General features: G+C 39.6%; 1 protein-coding gene across 2 annotated transcripts in view; it reads right to left on the bottom strand.

Moving 5' to 3' along the window:
* Upf1 (Upf1 RNA helicase) overlaps positions 1–15,289 on the bottom strand; it is a 168,429-nt gene that overhangs the window by 102,412 nt on the left and 50,728 nt on the right. For both annotated transcript variants that reach the window (XM_070083022.1, XM_053772040.2), the window contains exons 5-7: positions 4,233–4,445; positions 2,976–3,148; positions 2,347–2,554 (exon numbers count right to left, since the gene is read on the bottom strand). In XM_070083022.1, the coding sequence (XP_069939123.1) occupies positions 2,347–2,554; positions 2,976–3,148; positions 4,233–4,445 (594 nt within the window). The remainder of the gene's footprint in view (positions 1–2,346; positions 2,555–2,975; positions 3,149–4,232; positions 4,446–15,289) is intronic.

Genomic DNA, 15,289 nt, shown 5'->3' with positions numbered 1-15,289 from the left:
ATTGAAGCATATATGTGAACAGTATTTAGATAAAGGTAGGGAAGTTTTTATTGCATTTATGGATTTAAAAAAAGGCATACGATAGAGCGGATAGGGGAGCAATGTTAAAAGTATATGGAATAGGTGGTAAGTTACTAAATGCTGTAAAGAGTTTTTATGAGGATAGTGAGGCTCAGGTTAGGGTGTGTAGAAGAGAAAGAGACTACTACTCGGTAAAGGTAGGTCTTAGACAGGGATGTGTAATGTCACCATGGTTGTTTAATATATTTATAGATGGGGTTGTAAGAGAAGTAAATGCTAGGTTGTTCGGGAGAGGGGTGGGATTAAATTATGAGGAATCAAATACAAAATGGGAATTGACACAGTTACTTTTTGCTGATGATACTGTGCTTATGGGAGATTCTAAAGAAAAATTGCAAAGATTAGTGGACGAGTTTGGGAGTGTGTGTTAAGGTAGAAAGTTGAAAGTGAACATAGAAAAAGAGTAAGGTGATGAGGGTATCAAATGATTTAGATAAAGAAAAACTGGATATCAAATTGGGGAGGAGGAGTATGGAAGAAGTGAATGTTTTCAGATATTTGGGAGTTGACATGTCAGCGGATGGATTTATGAAGGATGAGGTTAATCATAGAACTGATGAAGGGAAAAAGACAAGTGGTGCGTTGAGGTATATGTAGACAAAAAAACGTTATCTATGGAGACAAAGAAGGGAATGTATGAAAGTATAGCAGTACCAACACTCTTATATGGGTGTGCAGCTTGGGTTGCAAATGCTGCAGCGAGGAGGCGGTTGGAGGCAGTGGAGATGTCCTGTTTAAGGGCAATGTTTGATGTGAATAATATGCAGAAAATTCGGAGTGTGGAAATTCGGAGAAGGTGTGGAGTTAATAAAAGTATTAGTCAGAAGGCTGAAGAGGGGTTGTTGAGGAGGTTTGGTCATTCAGAGAGAATGGATCAAAGTAGAATGACATGGAGAGCGTATAAATCCGTAGGAGAAGGAAGGCAGGGTAATGGTCGTCCTCGAAAAGGTTGGAGGGAGGGGGTAAAGGAGGTTTTATGGGTGAGGGGCTTGGACTTCCAGCAAGCGTGCATGAGCATGTTAGATAGGAGCAAATGGAGATGAATGGTATTTGGGATCTGACGAGTTGTTGGAGTGTGAGCAAGGTAATATTTAGTGAAGGGATTCAGAGAATTCGGTTATTCTTATATAGCCAGATTTGAGACCTGGAAATGCGAAATACAATGCCTGCACTTTAAAGGAGGGATTTGGGATATTGGCAGTTTGGAGGGATATGTTGTGTATCTTTATGCGTATATGCTTCTAAACTGTTGTATTCTGAGCACCTCTGCAAAAACAGTGATCATGTGTGAGTGAGGTGAAAGTGTTGAATGATGATTTAAGTATTTTCTTTTTGGGGATTTTCTTTCTTTTTCGGGTCACCCTACCTCTTTGGGAGACAGCCGACTTGTTGAAAAAAAAAAAAAAAGAGGCATTATTTTTATTTTATTTTTCAACAAGTCGGCTGTCTCCCACCAAGGCAAGGTGACCCAAAAGAGAAAGAAAATCCCTAAAAAGAAAATACTTTCATCATTCAATACTTTCACCTCAACTCATACATAGTCACTGTCTTTGCAGAGGCACCCAGATACAACAGTTTAGAAGCATATATAAAGATATATAACATATCCCTTCAAACTGCCAATATCCCAAACCCCTCCTTTAAAGTGCAAGCATTGTACTTCCCATTTCCAGTACTCAAATCCTGCTATATATTAAAATCACCTGTTTCCCTGAATCCCTTCACTAAATATTACCCTGCTCACACTCCAACAGCTTGTCAGGTCCCAAAAACCATTCGTCGTCATTCATTCCTATCTAACACGCTCACGCACGCTTACTGGAAGTCCAAGCCCCTCGCCCACAAAACCTCCTTTACCCCCTCTCTCCAACCTTTTCGAGGATGACCCCTACCCCGTCTTCCTTCCCCTACAGATTTATATGCTCTCCATGTCATTCTGTTTTGATCCAATCTCTAAAATATTTTCAATGAATAAGTTCCTCGAGATATAACTCAATAAAAGCTAAAACGGTCCAAAAACTACTCAATATCCAACCATAGGAATTACCACTGTGTACATTGTTAACTGTCTTAAGAAAGGAAGCTTGTTAAGCTACTGATCAGTACAGGCTGAGGTGCTTATATCAGTGTGCAGTGAGCACTAACAGTATTCATCAGGCAAGCAATTTAGAGGCCTAATCAGATAGGGACATAGGGACAATGATTCCCAAAACCAATAAATATGTATTTTCTATAAATAATTAATAAATGCTATGAAAAACTAACCTATCAAAGCTTGTTGATTTCCATACAAAGTCCACTACAAATTTATCTCGACAATCTGTGGGAACACCCACATTGGACTTCAACTCAATCCCCACTTCTTCCCCAAAATTGTCAGGGATCTTGATGACATGTCCAACCCCAGACCAGGGTTTGTGAAGGTCACCCAAGTACCTAAGGCGTAACTCATCACCATGCATCAGCCGCATATCTGAAAAGAAACATTTATTATTTAAATATTACCAATATCATAATTTTATTTACTACTATAATGGTTTGGGTAGGAATCTACAAGAAGATAAAAATAATATAATATAAAAAAGGAGGACTACAAGTATTATATCATTAGGTTACTATAGCTAAGATACATTACTTACTAAAAATAGCTGTCAGTAACTCTATAAGCTATAAGTTGGAAAAAATCAGAAATTTACTCAAATAGTAGTATGAACTCTGAAGAGTTATTTGACAGGACTATATTTTAAGCCCTTATCTTTATAATTCTGCTCCCTATTTTACTTATAAAAATGAAGAATTTACTGTCATGAAATTTGGCAATAATGAAATAAGCCCACTTCTTGCCTTTTTAATTCTGCTCCCTATTCTACTCATAAAAAATTTAGAGAGTTTACCTCCATCAGTTTTGGCAAGAGTGAAATAGGCACAAATCTTCTTATTTAGCCCAATATCCCACCTCACTTCAATCTTGTCCTGGGTCTGGGATTCTTTTAATTTTTTATCGTAGTCAGCCTCTAACTTTACCAAAGGTCCAAAAATGTTCTGGTATTGGAAGCCATCCTCATATCTGTCAATATAATTGAAGCAATTAGCCATTCCTTCTGACAAGATAAAAATTTTGAATAAAGGAAATTATTCAAACACATTACACTCATCTGAACAACAGGAAACAGCATTTTTTTTTCCAGAGAAACTGATGCTTCTGCTCTCATACTACCTCAATAACAATTACCCATAGCAGTTGTCCTCACTACTCCCAATCTTCATCTCCAATTATCTTGCCAAGGTATATCTTTAACTCCAAAACAAGTGTTCAATTCTTTGCTCCCCCCCCCATCCCTACCCACACTATACCCTAAGGATCCATGCTTAAGAACTGCCAAAATTGATTGGTAAGGCCAAAGCTTACTTTCACCTCCATCGAGATGGGGCGAGAAATACTTAAAAATAGAATGCCCTGAGTGCAACAGATCACTTTGCTGAGAAATTAGGAATGATGCGACTTTGTAAATTGTCCAAGTCAGACCAAAATGTTGTCGTAAGCCCCTCTTTCCTATGTGCGGGTTATTTGTGTGTATGATGTGCTCTATACTAGAGGTAGTTATGAAGGAATGAGAAGTTCTGTTAACAAAGAGTTCCATGGGACACTAACTTCAGTTAATAGACAGCCTGATACATAGTGAGAACTTTCAACTAGAAGGGCTGCAGACAACAACAAAAATTTACCAACAAGCAGGGTAACAGACAAAAACACTGGGGTATCCATGATTCAACCACTCATGCAGAGGAAAAAAAAAAAGTACAAAGTCACAACAGGGCAGCTAGAAGAGCCAGAAATTACTTATCTTAAATTAGGAAGGAAGCAGAAAAATATTTTGAATTAGGCACATAAGAAAAAATTACAATCAAGAAAGTGTCAGATAGCTGGAGGGCAGGAAATATAATAGATATTCAAAAAAGGAAAAAGGCAGTAAGCCCTGAACCGAGGACAAGTGGATTTAGAAATAAACGGTCATAATTAACTAACCTCCTATGAGACTTATAACATTACTAGAGATCAGGCTGGAAAGAAAGGAATGGATGGACTTCACATTCCTCACTACAAGCAAGTATTTTCCTCACATCAAACAAATACTGTACAACCCCTTTACCTTAAGCAAACCTGCTGAGGCTCCTCGTCCACACCTGGACGCTCTAGGTCATCAAATGTTGCTGAAGCATTCTCCTTCCAGAGTTCTTCCAACTTATTAATTTGCTGGGCAGTTATCTGACGTGCACGGAGTTGCTCAGCTTCAGAAGGCACACGCACAAGCCATGGCAAAAGAGCTCTATCATTGATCAAAGGTTTCCACTGTTCTGGATCCCTGAAATTTATATTAAAATTTTATAATCTACATACCAATTAGACAGTAAATCTTAACTCAAAAGTTTAGTGCCCTTTATTTTTATAATAAAGCATTTCTGCAGAAATTAATTAATTTCTTGACACAAAGTCTAATGATAATGTACCCATAATCATGGATTAAAAGCATAATCATTTAACTAATCTAATTTTCCAACTTCACCTTGATGTCCTGATTGAATTTTATATTGTGTATCCAACCTTCAAAATCATGATTCAATCACCAGAGGAGCATCAACTACTGTCGGTGTTCTCAAATCACCTTCATTATGAAGTCTGGGTCCCCACATGAACTGTTCACTCTTGCTATAGAATTATGGTATACCCATGAAAAACCCTTAACCCTTAAACTGTCCAAATGTAGATATACGTTAGTACCGCTAGCGCTCCAAACATAGATCAATATTTTGATAGATCAATATTTTATTTTTCCTGCCTCCACATTTGGTACAATTGGCCTGAGATGCTTGGTCAGTAAGGGGATATTAATAAGGTCTTAAGGATATCTCTCCAAGAGAGAACCCGCAGTGATGGATTTAAATTGGATAAGTTTAGATTTAGAAAGGACATAGGAAAGTATTGGTTTGGAAATAGGGTGGTTGATGAGTGGAACAGTCTACCTAGTTGGGCTATTGAGGCTAAGACTTTGGGTAGCTTCAAGTTTAGGTTGGATAAGTACATGAGTGAGAGGGGTTGGATTTGAGTGGGACTTGCACATCAGAGCTTATTTCTTGGGTAGCATTGAAAATTGGGTTGGGCAAATGTTTTGTTAGTGGGATGAATTGTAAAGGACCTGCCTAGTATGGGCCAACAGGCCTGCTGCAGTGTTCCTCTTTTCTTATGTTCTTATCTCGGATTAACACTCCCCTTTTAAGAGGAAAGTGATGTTGACTCCAAGTTTAGTGGCCCGGTGATGGATGTGGCCACAAGTGGTCTAGGAAATATCAAAAACCTTGATAATAACCCATGCCCAACATTTGTGCAACATCCTTTCATTTTTTATACTACTGGTAGTGTCATCCTGCCAGAATGTCGTATAACCTTTGCCCTAAGAGAAACAGTTCTGGAACATGTGTAATGTGGGCTGGGCTGGGCTGGGCTGGGCTGGGCTGGGCTGGGCTGGGCTGGGCTGGGCTGGCCTGGCCTGGCCTGGCCTGGGCTGGCCTGGGCTGGCTGGCCTGACCTGGGCTGGCTGGCCTGACCTGGGCTGGCTGGCCTGACCTGAGCTGGCTGGCCTGACCTGGGCTGGCTGGCTTGCTTGGGCTGGCTGGCTTAGGCTGGCTGGCTTGGGCTGGCTGGCTGGCTTGGGCTGGCTGGCTGGCTTGGGCTGGCTGGCTGGCTTGGGCTGTCTGGCTGGCTTGGGCTGGCTGGCTGGCTTGGGCTGGCTGGCTGGCTTGGGCTGGCTGGCTGGCTGGCTGGCTTGGGCAGGCTGGCTGGCTGGCTGGCTTGCTTGGGCTGGCTGGCTTGCTTGGGCTGGCTGGCTGGCTTGGGCTGGCTGGCTGGCTGGCTTGGGCTGGCTGGCTGGCTTGGGCTGGCTTGGGCTGGCTGGCTGGCTTGGGCTGGCTGGCTGGCTTGGGCTGGCTGGCTGGCTTGGGCTGGCTGGCTGACTTGGGCTGGCTGGCTGACTTGGGCTGGCTGGCTGACTTGGGCTGGCTGGCTGACTTGGGCTGGTTGGCTGGCTGGCTGGCTGGCTGGCTGGCTGGCTGGCTGGCTGACTTTGGCTGTCTCTGTCTCTGCCTATCTCTGCCTCTGTGTCTATCTCTCACAGGTACACATTTTTTTTTTCAACAAGTCAGCCGTCTCCCACCGAGGCAGGGTGACCCAAAAAGAAAGAAAATCCCCAAAAAGAAAATACTTAAATCATCATTCAACACTTTCACCTCACTCACACAATCACTGTTTTTGCAGAGGTGCTCAGAACACAACAGTTTAGAAGCATATACGTATAAAGATACATAACATATCCCTCCAAACTGCTAATATCCCAAAACCCCTCCTTTAGAGTGCAGGCATTGTACTTCCCATTTCCAGGACTCAAGTCTGACTATATAAAAATAACCGGTTTCCCTGAATCCCTTCACTAAATATTACCCTGCTCACACTCCAACAGATCGTCAAGTCCCAAATACCATTCGTCTCCATTCACTCCTATCGAACATGTTCATGCACGCCTGCTGGAAGTCCAAGCCCCTCGCCCACAAAACCTCCATTACCCCTTCCTTCCAACCTTTTCGAGGACGACCCCTATCCCGCCTTCCTTCTCCAACAGATTTAAATGCTCTCCATGTCATTCTACTTTGATCCATTCTCTCTAAATGACCAAACCACCTCAACAACCCCTCTTCAGCCCTCTGACTAATACTTTTATTAACTCCACACCTTCTCCTAATTTCCACACTCCGAATTTTCTGCATAATATTTACACCGCACATTGCCTTTAGACAGGACATCTCCACTGCCTCCAACCGCCTCCTCGGTGCTGCATTCACAACCCAAGCTCCACACCCATATAAGAGTGTTGGTACTATTATACTTTCATACATTCCCTTCTTTGCCTCCATAGATAATGTTTTTTGACTCCACATATACCTTAACGCACCACTCACCTTTTTTCCTTCATCAATTCTATGATTAACCTCATCCTTCATAAATCCATCCGCCGACACGTTAACTCCCAAGTATCTGAAAACATTCACTTCTTCCATACTCCTCCTCCCCAATTTGATATCCAATTTTTCTTTATCTAAATAATTTGATACCCACATCACCTTATTCTTTTCTATGTTCACTTTCAACTTTCTACCTTTACACACATTCCCAAACTCATCCACTAACCTTTGCAATTTTTCTTTAGAATTTCCCATAAGCACAATATCATCAGCAAAAAGTAACTGTCAATTCCCATTTTGTATTTGATTCCCCATAATTTAATCCCACCCCTCTCCCAAACACCCTAGCATTTACTTCTTCTACAACCCCATCAATAAATACATTAAACAACCATGGTGACATTACACATCCCTGTCTAAGACCTACTTTTACCGAGAAGCAGTCTCCCTCTCTTCTACACACCCTAACCTGAGCCTCACTATCCTCATAAAAACTCTTTATAGCATTTAGTATCTTACCACCTATTCCATATACTTGCAACATCTGCCACATTGCTCCCCTATCCACAGGTACACATAAGTACAGTTATCATACATAGTGTAAATTACCTAGGATAACCTGACCTGACGCGCTGTTGGAGTGTGAGCAGGGTATTTAGTGAAGGGATTCTGAGAAACCGGTTATTCTTATATAGCCAGACTTGAGTCCTGGAAATGGGAAGTACAATGCCTGCACTTTAAAGGAGGGGTTTGGGATACTGGCAGTTTGGAAGGCTAACGTATATGCTTCTAAACTGTTGTATTCTGAGCACCTCTGCAAAAACAGTGATTAAGTGTGAGTGAGATGAAAGAGTTGAATGACAATGAAAGTATTTTCTTTTTGGGGATTTTCTTTCTTTTTGGGTCACCCTGCTTCAGTGGAAAATGACCGACTTGCTAAAAAAAAAAAATCCACACAAAGTGCTATGCTGTGCTTGTGATATAAGACATAACAAGCATGACTGGCAAGTAATATGCATTTTCACTTGATCAGGAATCAGACGTGACGACTCTGTATCGTGTGTAATACCTGTTGATTCATAAGCCACTCTCTGAGACAAAGAGACAAGCAGACAGAAAGACACACACACACACAAGCAGACAGAAAGACAAAGACACACAGGAAGACAGGACAGAGACATATAGGCAGACAGAAAGACAGATAAGCAGACAAAGCTAGACAGACAGACATGTTTATGTGTGACAGTGAAAACAAATAAAGCCAGGGTTCCCTGGAGCAGTGCTCGATCATCATTTGTCACTCCACTGCTGCACTGTCAGCAGTGGAGTGACACTTGTCTTACACTGTGCTTCAAGGAGTTTCATATATACTCCAGCATTTCTAAAACATTGCTGGGACCTATAAACACTTTGTATGTAGTATTTCTAGACAATAGTAAATGACCAAGCCAGGTGAAAATGTACACATGTCAGTTTGATTGTGACTGAGTACTATTTCAGTACCTAATATTAGAGTCAGAACAAACATTGGCTATGAAATCACAAGAACTATTATACTAAACTGTAATAATCAGAACATAAAAATTATATAAATTATAAAATAAAAATGAGAAAAAAAGGTATATCGGCAACACTTCTGCAAGCGGCAGGACTCCATGTTGCCGTGAGGTGAGCATACAGTGCCAACTTTGCGGTCTTTATCTCAGTAAACACTGATCCTAAAAAAAAAATTTTTTTTTTTTGGTCTTACTATACACAGAAAATTGCCCTCTTTAATTTAAAAAAAAAAAATTCGAAGTATTCGGAGTTCAAGGGTTAATCAACTAACGATACAAAAAGCACATTGGAATGAAAGGTGGCGATGGTGCAGTTTAAATAATTGTGAGCGCGCACTTCTGATGAGACAGCTACTAAATGAATGATGGTAAAAAAAAAAAAAAACAGTGGAAGTGTAAACTACTTATGAATGAACAGATTATGTATTTGTTTTTTAATATGTATTTTTTTTAACGTCGATCGATTCCCACCGAGGCAATGACAAAAAAAAAAAAAATTTATCATTCAACAATTTCACCATCACTCATACATAATCATTGTCTTTGCAGAAGCATTCATATACAACAGTTTAGACATCCCTCCAAACTGCCAATATCTTAAACCCTTCCTTTAAAGTGCAGGCATTGTACTTCCCATTTCCAGGACTTAAGTCCGGCTAACTGGTTTCCCCGAATCCCTTCACAAAATATTACTCTGCTCACACTCCAACAGCTCATCAGGTTTCCATTCACTCCTATCTAACACACTCATGCAAGCTTGCTGGAAGCCCAAGACCATTGCCCACAAAACCTCCTTTACTCCCTCCCTCCAACCTTTTTGGGGACGAGCCCTACTCCACCTTCCTTCCCTAATAGATTTATACATTCTCCAAGTCATTCTACTTTGTTCCATTCTCTCTAAATGACCAAACCACCTCCACAGCCCCTCTTCAGATCTCTGGCTAATACTTTTAGTAATACCACACCTCCTCCTAATTTCCACACTCCAAATTCTCTACATAATATTTCCACCACACACTGCCCTTTGACAGGACATCTCCACTGCCTCCAGCCTCCTCCTAGCTGCAGCATGTACAACCCATGCATCATACCCACATAAGTGTTAGTACCACTATACTCTTGTACATTCCCTTCTTTGCCTCCATGGATAACGTTTTTTTTTGTCTCCAAAGATACCTCAATGCACCACTCATCTTTTACTCTTTTACAAGAGTTAATTGTTCTAACATATCGTAGTACTACTACTACAACTTATCTCACTACTACTACCACTAGTATTGAACCTCACTCTGAGCCTATATACACTCTCTGTGTCCATGTACTGTTTGCAACGGCTTGACAAAGCTCCAAGAGAGAGAAACGTTGCCACAATAAAAATGTCACATTAGTTGCACTTGTGTCCTTTTACTTTACATATTGTCAGTAATTCTACCAACTTTATTAGTCATTTATGTAAATGAAAAAGAAAAGTGGGCCAAGGAAATTTCCTGTGGGACCCCAACTGTTATCGGTTGTGTAGAAGAGATAGCTCCATTTGTGTACACATACTGGCTTCTGTTGCTAAGGTATGACTTTAGGTAGTTGAGGGAGTGCCCTCTTATACCATAGTGTGTTAATTTTATGTGCAATAAATCATGGTCAACTGTATCAAAAGCTTTACATAAATCAATGAAGATTCCCAGTGGGATTTCTTTTTTCTCGAGAGTGGTGTAGATTAGTTCTAGCATGTGTATAATAGCATCATTTGTGTTTTTATTTGGCCTGAACCCATAAGTTAATCCGACCCCTCTCCCCAACACCCTAACATTTAATTCTTTTACAATCCCATCTATAAATATGTTAAACAACCAAGGTGACATAAAACACCCCTGTCTAAGACTTACTTTTACTGGGAAGTAATCTCCTTCTCTCCTACACACCCTAACCCAAGCCTCACTATCCTCATAAAAACTCCTTACAGCATTTAGTAACTTACTACCTATTCCATACACTTCCAACATCTGCCACATTGCTCCCCTATCCAGTTTATCATATGCCTTTTCTAAATCCATATATGCAATGAAAATTTCCTTACCTTTATCTAAATACTATTCACATACATGCCTCAATGTAAACACCTGATCTACACATCACTTACCCATTCTAAAGCCTCCTTGCTCATCTGCAATCCTGCTCTCTGTCTTACCTCTAATTCTTTCAATAATAAACCTACCATACACTTTACCTGGTATACTCAGTAAACTTATTCCTTTATCATTTTTACAAACTCTATTGTCCCCCTTCCCTTTACATAAAGGAATTATACATGCACTCTGCCAATTCCTAGGTACCTTCCCCTCTTTCATAAATTTATTAAACAAAAATACCAACCACTCCAACACTATATCTCCCCATGCTGTTAACATGTCTGTCATAATCCCATCAGTTCCAGCTGCTTTACCCCCTTTCATTCTACGTAATGCCTCACACACCTCCCCCACACTCACATCCTGCTCTTCTTCACTCCTAAAAGATGGTTACACCTCCCTGGCCAGTGCATGAAATTACTGCCTCCCTTTCTTCATCGACATTTAACCCTTTAACTGTCCAAACATAGATCTACATTCTCTCGCTCAGCACACTGAATATTCTGAAAAAAAAAAATTTAAATACAGTGGACCCCCCCGAGTTTCGGCAGCCGTGGCTTTCGTGAAATTAGACTTTCGGCAACTTTTTTCATCAAAATATAGCCTCACGATACATTCGTTGTACGGGACGCATCTGTCCATCTGGTAGTGGCCAGGCGTACACAAAGGCTCCCACACAACATTCAGAGAGTCAGTGTGGCATGATTTGTAAGTGACCATTACCCCACAGGTTCATTATTTCATAATAATCCATTGATTTTTGTGTTTGCAACTGCTTAATAAGCCACCATGGGCCCAAAGGAAAGAATCACAACAGAATTCAAGAAAAAACTCTTAGCAAAGTACCAAAAGTGGAGGAGGGAGAGAGAGGGGAGAATGTGCCTTCTTCAGTGATTCAGTGATTCTACGATATGTACAACACTAAAGCAGCGGGTGTCGATAAAGGCTATAGCGCCAGCCAGCGATAAAGTGTAGCATTAACAGTGTAGCAAATAAGTTAAGCGGTAGAAAAACGACACAAAAGTAACTCTTCAATGTTGTTGGTGGTGTATAGGGCCACTGAACATACACCGCCCTGCTATCTTCCACCACCAGAAACCTCTGCCAGCATCTCCTCCATCAAACTCATTAAACTAACATCTCCAAGTGTAAACATTTCTTATTTATAAATTACGTACATTGTTTCAGTGTGAATAGTGGTGGTGGCTTCTGCTGCCACCTCCACTACCACTAATATGTACGGCTTCTCTCAGTGACCCTCAAACCCAACACCACCACCACCACCACTTACTCCTCACATACATTATGACATTTTATTAATTCTAGAGTATATATCATGCTTCTATGTTATTAATATTGTTTATTATGTCATATTAGATGAATTGTGATAGATAGATAAATAAGCCATAGAGATGATATTAGCGTCACATTGAAGCATAATAAATGTATCTCCATATCGCCTCCTACCTGTCTGCCATACACCAACAAGTCTTCAATAAGGGCAAGTGTGATGTTAAATGTTCATTTATCCATTTTATTAGTGCTTTATATTTATTTGTCATTGTTTTCTGCATGTAAACCTATATTTAATCTTAAAAAAATTTTTTTTTTGCTAACTGCCTGTAAATCTATATTTAATCTTAAAAAAAAAAAATATTTTTTGTTAATACTTTTGGGTGTCTGAAACGGATTAACTGGATTTCCATTATTTATGGGGAAAATGGTTTCGCCATTCAGCAGACTCTCTGGAACAGATTAATCATGAAACTCGGGGGTCCACTGTAAAGAGGACATTTTTTTTACATAAAATACAGTAATACACTGTATATAAAAAAAATTAAGAGTCAGTACTTACGGAGATATAAAGCCGTAAATTCGGTGCTTGTTACTCACCTGATGGCAACATGAAGTACTGCGGCTTGCAGAAGTGTTGCCAATATACCTTTTCTCTCTCATTCTTTTTAATTTATATAATTTTTATATTCTGATAATTACAATTTGTAGTAGTTCTTGTGATTTCACAGCCAATCTTTGTTCTGACACTAATTAGGTACAGGTCGACAATCACTAATCTGACATCATTGGGACCTGTAGTGTGCCGGATTACTGAGTTTGCCGGATTACAGAGTGGTTATGTTACAATACACTTAATAAAATTAGCCAACTTGACTTACACAAAGTTCATTAAACATCGGCAAAAATCGAACATTTCCGCTACTTTGAGCTCAATTTCAAGGTACTTTTCATCATGAAAGCAATTAAAATCATGTCTATTTCTGTAATATATCTTCCATTCTATCAAATGAGTCCAAAAAATGAGAATACAACCATAAAAACCATACAAAAATATACTGCAAAGAGGCAGCTAATGGCCGAGAAGTGAACTCCCTTATTTATCGTCCGACTTTTTTATTTTTGTTGTACGTTAAGAAGCATCTTTCCATCATACACTGCCCAGGTTTCAATGAGATTGCCCAACAAACAACTGAGAAAAAAAAATATTTACCAAAAATCATATACATATGGCAAGCCAAAGCCAGGTACTGGAAGTAAGTCACTTTTGACTTTTTTGGGTTATCTTAGGTTCTCTATACATACACTGCTATGTATGATAATCTATGTAACTGTATTTGTGTATACCTGAATAAACTTATTTACTTCTAGTCTGTCAACTGAGTACAAGAAACTGCCCATTCACTTATTTCAACTACCCAATAAAGTGGTCAGAAATTGGCAATTTAGCCGATTTCACACAAATTTCAACAATGCCAATTTCAAAATAGGGTCCAGAATAAACAATGCAGACATTCCTGGCACTAAAATACATGTAACATTTTCTCTGTTCATTAGTCACAGCTACAGGCCCCTCTTATAGAGTGGTCCCTCAATTATCGTCCTTAATCCGTTCCTGGAAGTGGAACTATTATCGAAATAGACGATTTTCGAATCAATTTTCTCCATAAGAAATAATGTAAATCCAATTACAGTGGACCCCCGCATAACGATCACCTCCGAATGCGACCAATTATGTAAGTGTATTTATGTAAGTGCGTTTGTACGTGTATGTTTGGGGGTCTGAAATGGACTAATCTACTTCACAATATTCCTTATGGGAACAAATTCGGTCAGTACTGGCACCTGAACATACTTCTGGAGTGAAAAAATATCGTTAACTGGGGGTCCACTGTAATGGGGGTCTGAAATGGACTAATCTACTTCACAATATTCCTTATGGGAACAAATTCGGTCAGTACTGGCACCTGAACATACTTCTGGAGTGAAAAAATATCGTTAACTGGGGGTCCACTGTAATTCGTTCCTGACACCCAGAAGTATTAAAACAAAAAATTTTTTTTTACACGAAATATAGATATGGTACATAAACAATACAATGGGACATGATGAATGAAACATTAACAGCATAACACTTACCTTTATTGGCGATTCTTCTTAGTGTATGGAAGACTGGAGGAGGAGAGACATTGAATTACTGTTTGGAAGGGGAATCCCCTTCCATCAGCACCTCAGTTACCAAGTGCTTTTCTGGGGTTACTTCTCTTCTCTGTTCCTTAACCCTTTGACTGTCGCGGCCGTATATATACGTTTACGAGGTACCGTGTTTGACGTATATATACTCATAAATTCTAGCGGCTTCAAATCAGGCAGGAGAAAGCTGGTAGGCCCACATGTGAGAGAATGGGTCTGTGTGGTCAGTGTGCACCATATAAAAAAAATCCTGGAGCACGCAGTGCATAATGAGAAAAAAAAAACTCCGACCGTTTTTTTTTAATTAAAATGCCGAATTTTGTGGTCTATTTTCGTATAGTATTTCTGGTTGTATTCTTGTTTTCTTGGTCTCATTTGATAGAATGGAAACTATATTATAGAAATAAAGGTGATTTTGATTAATTTTACTATAAAAAGAACCTGGAAATGGAGCACAAAGTACGGGAAATGTTTGATTTTTGCCGATGTTCAAAAGTAAACAAATGATGTCATTGTCCAATAAATGTCCAAATAGCCATTCTAATATGCAGTCATGAATGGGTTGATGTAATTTTTACAATTACATTACAATTATTGCAGTAGTCTGCATAACAGTAAATCTTCTATTTTTTGTTTGAATAAAATTTCACAATAAAAAGCAAGAGTAATATCAGAGGGGCCTGGAGACATGACTGATGAACAAAGAAAATGTTATTTTAGAGCCAGGAATGTCTGCATTGTTCATTCTGGTCCTTATTTTGAAATTGTCATATTTTTTAATTTTCGTGAAATTGGCCAAATTGCAAATTTCTGACCATGTTATTGGGTAGTTGAAATCGGTAAATGGGCAGTTTCTTGTACTCAATCGATGGAAAAAATGGAGTTCTGAACAAATAGCTATGAGTTTGGTTGACTGGAATAATGGAATTAGCCGAAAATAGGGCTCAAAGTGGGCGAAATCGCTGATTTGTAAATATCGCCGAAGTCGCTAACTTCGCGAGAGCGTAATTCTGTCAGTTTTCCATCAAA

This window comes from Cherax quadricarinatus, chromosome 8 (assembly GCF_038502225.1).
Source record: "Cherax quadricarinatus isolate ZL_2023a chromosome 8, ASM3850222v1, whole genome shotgun sequence".
Classification (NCBI taxonomy): Eukaryota; Metazoa; Arthropoda; class Malacostraca; order Decapoda; family Parastacidae; genus Cherax; species Cherax quadricarinatus.
The sequence above is the reverse complement of the archived record's forward strand: the minus strand, read 5'-3'. Positions and strand labels throughout refer to the sequence as shown.